Source organism: Echinops telfairi, unplaced genomic scaffold (assembly GCF_000313985.2).
Source record: "Echinops telfairi isolate 266 unplaced genomic scaffold, ASM31398v2 ScPeMD7_5;HRSCAF=22, whole genome shotgun sequence".
Classification (NCBI taxonomy): Eukaryota; Metazoa; Chordata; class Mammalia; order Afrosoricida; family Tenrecidae; genus Echinops; species Echinops telfairi.
The window spans coordinates 1,483,395-1,491,209 of NW_022103901.1; the positions used below are offsets into that span (position 1 = coordinate 1,483,395).

Sequence of the window (7,815 nt, forward strand, 5' to 3'; positions counted from 1 at the left end):
GCTTGGGGCCTCCATTGCTCATTGTAAAAGGGGCCACATAGGACAAAGGGGGCGTAGAGTGCTCAGAAAGCCCCCCACCGCAGGCTGTCAGCATCGGCGTGGAGACAGGTCCAGAGCAAAGATCAACCGGGGCCCAACCTTTAGGAATGTGTCACCTTATCCAAAGGCAGGACCAGAGGCTGCCCAAAGAGCAAGCAGCTGTCTGGGAAGACCCTTGACCAGAAGGCGAGATGTCCAGACTGGATCTCACATACTTGGGGCGTGGTGCTATCAGGAGAGACCACTCCCTGGAGAAGGGCTGCGTGCTCCATGAAGTGGAGGGTCAGTGGTACGGCGGAAGACCCTCTAGGAGGTGTCCTGACCCAGTGACTGTCACCAGGAGCCCAAACAGGAACAACTGCGAGGATGGGCAGGCCAGGTCGTGTTCCCTTCTGTCGCTGCTGGGACCCACTGCAGGCACCTACCAGCAAGGCAAGGGGTCTCTAGCCCAAGTTGTTTTACTGAAGATGTTAGAAGAATCCCCCTTACAAATGCAGACGCATTCTCTGAATGCGGTCTCCAGGGAGGTTTGTAACCGGCCACATTGCTCAAAAGCAGACAGGTAGGGTGCGGATGTCACCTGCAAGGGCCGGATACTGCTGAGAGCCTTCTCTTAGTTACCTGTTAGTGATGAAAAGCTAGGCCCTGCCATCCGGTCACTCAACAGAGACATCCTGAGACTGGCCCAGGACTTAAGGAACCTTCTTGTGTTGTTTGCTTGCTCACCATCAACAGTTGTTTCGCCCCCACCCCCACCCCGTGGCTCCCCTGAAACCTGAGTTAATGGAAGACGTCTGTCTGCACGTGACTCCCCAGAGCGTGCATTCCCAAGCCGAAGGCACGTGTTCTCTGACTTCTGATGTCCAACAGGACACCACGCGGACAGTCTGCGTGGCCCCGCCGTGGTCTCCAAGCCGGTGCACCTTCTCCACTCACACTGCTCTGTCTGCCTCCGGCGACCTGGTGTGGGGAAACCGGCTGCGCTGCTTCCAGGTAAAATACCTGCATTTGGAGCAGCAAGTCACCCCCCCTCCCCTCTGCTGCCTGCCAGTGGACATATACCAGCAGGGTCACCTCCCCCATCAGCAGCTACCTCAGCTCTGCAGTGAGGTGTCAGCTCAGCCTGTCCCCTCCTTGAGTGGACTCTGACCAAGGAGGTGGGGGAGTGCCCACAGACATAACCATTGTGTCGTCCTTGTCAGTGAGAGCTCTCCGGAGGGGAATAGTTCCGGTCTTTGCTATTAGCCGGGGGTCAAAGGGCCACAATCAGTCCCACAAGCTCTCTCCTGTCTCTGGGAACCTGAAAGGTCTCACAGGGAAGTCAGCCCGGATGTCGTGTGCGGTGGATGGCTCAGGCCAGGCCGTCTGTTCCGCGTGTCACTGGGTCTTGTCCATGGTCGCCATGAAATGGGAAGGGGCTACGAGTTGATTCGGGTTTGCGGGAATCCTGGCAGCGAAGTTGGTTACTTGTTGAGCTGCTGACCCCAAGGACAGCAGTTCAAATCCACCAGCCCCTCTTTGGGAGGGAAGACGAGGCTGTCTGTTCCAGTAAAGAGTTACAGCCTGGGAAACCCTATGTTGGGACTCAGAAGGGATGAAAGCGACAAGAGACAAATCTGTCTCCAAAGAGATGCAGGCTTGGCACGGGGTAGGGACAGAGGTGTTCAGACCCAAACCCAAGCCCAGTGCCATCGCACGATGGACCCTGACTCACAGCCACCCTGCGGGGCAGAGGCTGTCCTGTGCTTTTTCTCCCTTGACTCCATTGTGCAGAAGCCGTGGGGACGCAGCTGCTCCGTGGGGGAGAGAGAGGCAGCTTTCTACTCCCGGCAGGAGTAGAAACCCACAAGCCCGAGCAAGCAGGCTCCGAGTCAGCATGCGCTCCAGAGCAGTGGGTTGTTCATGCAGAGGACCGAGCGACAGATCAGAGCGGATCAGTTTCCCATCTGTTTCCTCTTTCCTCCCCATACCCCGCCCCCCTCACAGCTTCATGTCCCACTTCCTCCCTGTGCGCCCTTCTCTCTCGGTGCCTGACCCTCTGAACTTTGCCCTTGGGTGACAATTGGGTCTGAAAGGTTAAGGAATCCAAGCTGCCCTGTCTCCCCAATGTCATTGTGTGTCCCCTGGCCTGTTGGCTGAACATGGAGTGGGGAGGGGGGAGTGACGGAGGGCCGCCCGTCCACCATCTCTGTGGAAGCTCAGGAGTGGCTGGTGGGTTTGAACCGCCCACCCTTTAGTCAGCAGCCCAGTGCTTAACCCCTGCACTGCCAGGACTCTTCGGGTGGTGGTGGAGTAGAGGGGACAGTTCAGGGGGCAGGTTCTATGAGCTGAACTCTGGGATGGACACTGGGGCTGTGGGCTGGAGGCTGGGGCCGGCCCACTTCCTGGACTCAGTCCAAGAAGAGGCCTTTTCTGGCCTTCAGCAGCAGCCTGCAGCCGGGGGAGGGGCTTGGGCCTCGGGGCCCACACAGGCCCTTATCCTACTGATTGTGCCTCTTCTGGTGCCAGAAAAACCAGAAGGGATGTCAACCTCCTGACTCAGCACCCCCCCCCCAAACTTCCTGAGTGCTCCCGTGGGTGGGGCATCACTCACAAGCAACCCCAGCTCGGGGGCCTCTGTCCCCTCCCCTCATGGGGGCTGGCGGCTTCCTCAGACTGTTACTGCTATGTGGGAGGGGGGGGGTGCCCGGGGCGGCAGGGCCCCTTCTAGGCCTGGGAAGAAGCTGCCCCCACCCCATCACAGGGCCCCTGCCTGCCTGCAGATTCCTAAGCAGAGGGTGGGGATAGGGGTAAGCCCCAGCCAGGGGAGGGGCACTGGGGCTTGCAGCGAGGCCTCTCCTCCCAACTCAGTGCTAGAAAGCCCAGGGAAGGTTCTGGAAGCCTCTCAAAACAAAACAGACCCTCACCCCATGGAGTAGACTCACAGTGACCCTGCAGGATCGGGCAGAACTGGCCCTGTGGGGTTCTGAGGCTCTGACATTAGGGGAGCAGACAGCCTCGTCTTTCTCCTGCGGAGTGACTGGTGGGTTTGAACTGCTGACCCTGTAGTGAGCAGCTCCACATGACACCCCCATACCTCCAGGCGACTGCCCCCTCCCCTGCCCTACACATAGCAGAGACGAGGCCGTCTGCCCTGCGTAAGGGGACCTGGTGGGACAGTGGTTACGAGCTGGCTGCCAACTGCAAGGCCAGCGGTTCAAATCCACCAGCTGCTCTGAAGGAAAGATAAGGCTTTCCATTCCCGTAAGGAGTGGTGGTCTCAGAAACGCACAGGGCAGTTCTACCCTGTCCTATAGGGTCCCCGTGGGTCAGAATCAATGGCAGTAAGTTTTTCTGGGTAGTTTGGGCTCGGGTAGATCCAGGTCCCTCCCAGGGCTCAGGGTCACTTGGGGCATGCGCTTGGGGACAGGATTTGCACCAAGGCAGACCTTTGCCCGAGGTGGCCAGGTGCACCCTGCAGCCCTGCACAGCTCCCAGGGCCTTGGGACCAAGTCCAAAGTCCCAAGAGGCGGGGCAGGCCTGGCCCCTTGCCCCCATTGAACTCTGGAAACCAGGGGGGACTGGCTGTATGTGACTGGGGGCTCTATGCCAGGGCCCCACAGGTGTCCCCTGCATGAGGATGTCCAGCTGCTGGTCCACGACCACCAGAGAGGACACGGCACCCTCAATTACAGATGAGGGGGCTCAGGCTGAGCCTGGGGTGGGAGTGGGGGGCACTGGGGCCAAACAGTCTGCAGCATGAGGGGCCAGGGGTGCAGAGGTCCCCAAGGTTCGCCTCAAAGCCGGCTCAGGGCTGGGGCCACTTCTGCAGGGTGCAGACTCACCCCTCTGCCCACAACTGAGGGCCCCTGGAGCCAAGAGGGGGGCTCTAACTGGGCTCAGAACTAAGCTGCCGGCTTCATTCTCTCTCCCAGGGGTTCCCAGGGGCTGGGCTGGGTCAGCAGCCCATGTCCTAGCTGCCTGAACCCCTCCTTCCTAAAATGCAAATTGATCCCCCTCTCCTGCCAAAGATGTCCGTTCCCACGGCTCAGCTTGCTGGCTGTCCTCTCGGTGAAGGCCAAGGCTCCCCGCGCCCCCCCCCCCAGGCCCAAGCCCTTCTCCTCTGGGGCTCCTATGCTGCTGGCCTCTCAGAGAGTGAGTGGGACTCTCCCTCTCAGCTGGAGGGTGGGGGTGGGGGGATCCTGGCAGGCTCAGCCCAGCAGGACACACACATACACTTGGGAAGGGAGCGGGCCAGCATGTCACCCGGGCCAGGGCACCCACAGTGGCACAATGCGAGGAGGGGGTTGGGGGGTGCCACCAGGGGGAGGCTGGCTGGCCAGTAGGAACCACACCAAGGGGGTGCTGGAGGGGGGCCTGGGAGTTGGGGAGCACAGGCTCAGGGCTGGAGAGGCCTGTGAGGAAGAGGCTGGGCATCAGGCAGATCCCTGGTCAATCTGGTGTGCAGGGATAAGTGCCCAGCTACACATACCCCAGCCCCCCAGGGCATCTTGACTCAGTGACCCCGAGTGATGGAGCAGAGGTGCCCGAGGGCTTTTTCCAAGGCTATGGGTCTGGTGGAAGCAGACTGCAGTGTCCTTCCTGGTGACTGCAGGGTGGAAACGTGCAGGCACGTGCACACGTGGACACACACACACAGCCCGAAGACTGGTCTGGCAGTGTGGGGAGGGCATTTTCCAGGTGAGCTGGAGTCAAGAAGGGAATGGCACGTGGTGGTTTAGAGGGTTTAGGGCAAGCTGCAGGGCCGCCAGGAGAGGCGCGCACACTAGTTGGGACAGAAGCAGCCAGCACCTGTCCAAGCAAACTGATGAACCAGACTGCTGACCCACTGGGGCTTGACAAGGCTCCTCACAACTGAGGCGCTCCAGCTTCAAGCTGGGGAGGCGGCGGCGGTGTCCTGTGTGAGGCGTGATGTGGTATATGGTACGGGCTATGGTGCATGGGGCAGTGACATCTCCTGTCAACTTGAGCGACAGGGTGGACTCTAGCCTGTCAATCGGGTCTCAGCTTGACGACCTCATTTGGAGGCAAGATGGAAATAAATAGTTCACTGGGGGCCAGACCCAGTCTCTCTGCCTCCCCTTTCCTGCTGCTGAGCCACCTGGAGACCCACGCCAGCGCTGAGATGCTTCCACTGCCACTGGATCCACAAGGCTTCCCACCCACTGGCCTGTGATCTTCTATGTCTGAAGAGGGGTTGATAGATTATCGGACTTATGGACTCCTGGGGTCCAGGGCCTCGCCCGCATCCTGCTATCCACACCCCATCCTCCAGGGGGAGGGGAGGCCTAGCTCTGTGTGTTCGTGCAGGGATTTTATCAGCACCCTATTCCCGTTCTCCCCTGCTGGGCTGCAGGCCTGTGGGGTGGGTTAGGGACTCCACTCTGCTAACCCACCCATGCTGGCTATGGCCCTGGGGTCCACTGCAGCCTACTTTCTGCCTTTAGGCCCAGGGGTATCTCAATGAGCCCACAGGCAGCACTGCAGACAAACCCCCACAACCAGTGGGCACCTTTCTGACCACTGCCTTGTCCTGTCCCTGCACCAGCCCACCCACGGGCCACTGGCCACAGCAGTCCTGCCATCATGTTCTCAGACGTGGAGGCGTTGCTGCGAAAACCGGGGGCCGCCAGGGCCACCAAGTGTGGGAGGGCCATGCCTACTTCCCCAGGAGGGCACCTTTCTCCTCCCACTCCTCGCCCTACCTGCAATTATGCAGAGCTCCTGGTAGGGCGGGGCCTGGGGCCAACCCCCTCACTCTAGTCCATGTGCCCACTGGGCCAGGCCCTGGGAACTGGGAGCCCAGCAAGGTCACAGGGTGAGGTGGCCTCTAGGCCTCCTGTGGGCCTCTGATGGAGGTGATCTGGGCTTTGTCTCTGAGACCAAGGCCAAGGCTGCCCACGCCTTCCCCTCCTCAGGACTACTGGGCAGGGCCCGCAGGACACAGTGTGCAGGAGCTGGGCCCTGCCTGCCCTTCGGGAGGTCAGAATGGGCCCCAATGGGGATCAGTGGCAGCAGAAATGGATGATAAATCTGTGTGTTTGTGGGGGGGGTGAGGGATGGTGGTCAAGAATGGTGCATGTGAGGGGTGTCAGGGCTGAGATGAGGCCCATGACAGGGTGTCCTGCAGAGCATGGCACTCTCCTGTCACCCAGTGCCCCGTGAGCACTCTCCTGGAACAGACCCCGTGTCCCTGACAGTGAGTCTCCCTCAGGCATGGGGGCAGCCCGGATGCCTGGGCCCCAATGGGCAGACAGAACAGGTCCAGGCTCTGGCTCTGAGTGGGTGGGCTGCACTCGTTCCTCTGGGCCTGGTGGATCCGCAGGGAAAAGAGAGTTGATTTTGCAGCCCATGAAACCAGCTGAGGCAGCAGGCCCCCACTGGAGCTCTCGCAGAGCACAGGGGCCATGGCGAGGGTCCAGGGGAGGGCCTGCCCTGGGCTGTCACACGGGTGACTGCTGCCAGAAACCCATTTACAGAAAGCCCAGAGGGCCAGCGAGGCCTCGACTCAGGGTGCCCGGCAGGTGGGTGATCTCTGGTCTCCTTAGCTGCCCCACACACCCTGCAGGTGGACAAGGGTGGCTGCATCTGGGTGAACAAGTGGGGCATCCCAGAGCACAACCCATCTGTGTTGGAGGACGGGCAGCCAGGGCACTGCCCAGACAGGACAGCAGTGGGGCCTTCCTCATGACCCTGTACATGTCATCAGAAGGGAACAGTCCCTGGAGGACAGCAGCATGTCTGCAAAGCAGGGTGTCAACAAAATCGGGCAGACCCTCAAGCAGCTGGACTATGGGGGCCCTGACCATGGGTTCACATGTAACAATTGTAGGGACAGCGCAGGACTGGCCGGATGTGCTGGAACTGGCCTGATGGCACCTGACAGACAGGCCACCCTACCCCCACTCAGGTCCACTATCAGGAGAACGCAGCCGATGAGGGCTGGGCGCCTTGTTGGGAGAAGCCTGCTCGGTCAGATAGAGCTGGGTAGCACCCAGTCCCCCAGCCTGGTAGAGGAGGGGTCTCCAATCCCGGAATCCAGCCCTGAGCGTGCTCTGGGAGACTCTCTCCAGACCTGGGGCTCTGGGTTACTTGAGGTGGCCCACCTGCTGGGCCAGAACCAGAGGGGCTCCGCAGAACAGCAGGCCTGGCCCCCGGGAGCCCCATGGCCCCTCGAGGACGCTATGGGCAGCTTGCCCCCATGAGACTACTGGGCTATGGGGAGCATCTCTGGCTCCTGCCAGGTCCTCCTGAGCACCCCAAGAAGGGTGGTGTGGGATGTAAGCACCCCTGCCTGGGGAGGCCTGTGTCTCAGCTGGGCTCCACGCCCCCCCACACACACTGTGGGGCATCACACTCACACAGAAGGCCCATGAGCACAAGGAGGTCAGAGCGGGGCCAGGCAGGGTGCTTGTGGGCACTGTTCTTTATTAACAAGATAAATTATTTCTCCAACTTCAGGGGTCCCGTCGCCTCTGCAGGGCCCATCCCTGGTGCCCGCCGGGGGGCGGGTGAGGGTGGAGGGGGCGGGCCCGGGCCTAGGACGAGCAGCTCTTCTTCCCAGGCAGCGAAGGGGAGATGACATCATCGTCAGAGTCCTCCGAGTACACTTTGTCCACCAGGGGCAGGGCCCCCGCAGGTGGGGGTCCGCAGAGCATGGGACCTGTGGGAAAAACAGGGTCAGGGGGCACTATCTAGAACATTTGCTCCTGGGGGCTTGGGGCAGCCCCCTCCTCATCCGTCCATCTCCAGGGTCAGTTTGGACATTGCGGGCCC

At 60.9% G+C, this 7,815-nt stretch overlaps 1 protein-coding gene across 1 annotated transcript in view; it reads right to left on the bottom strand.

Moving 5' to 3' along the window:
• Positions 1 to 7,447: 7,447 nt before the first annotated feature.
• Positions 7,448 to 7,815, bottom strand: part of IQCE (IQ motif containing E) — a 26,699-nt gene continuing 26,331 nt past the window's right edge. The window contains exon 21 of the mRNA XM_045284372.1: positions 7,448 to 7,702. Within this exon, the coding sequence (XP_045140307.1) occupies positions 7,578 to 7,702 (125 nt within the window). The 3' untranslated portion in view covers positions 7,448 to 7,577. The remainder of the gene's footprint in view (positions 7,703 to 7,815) is intronic.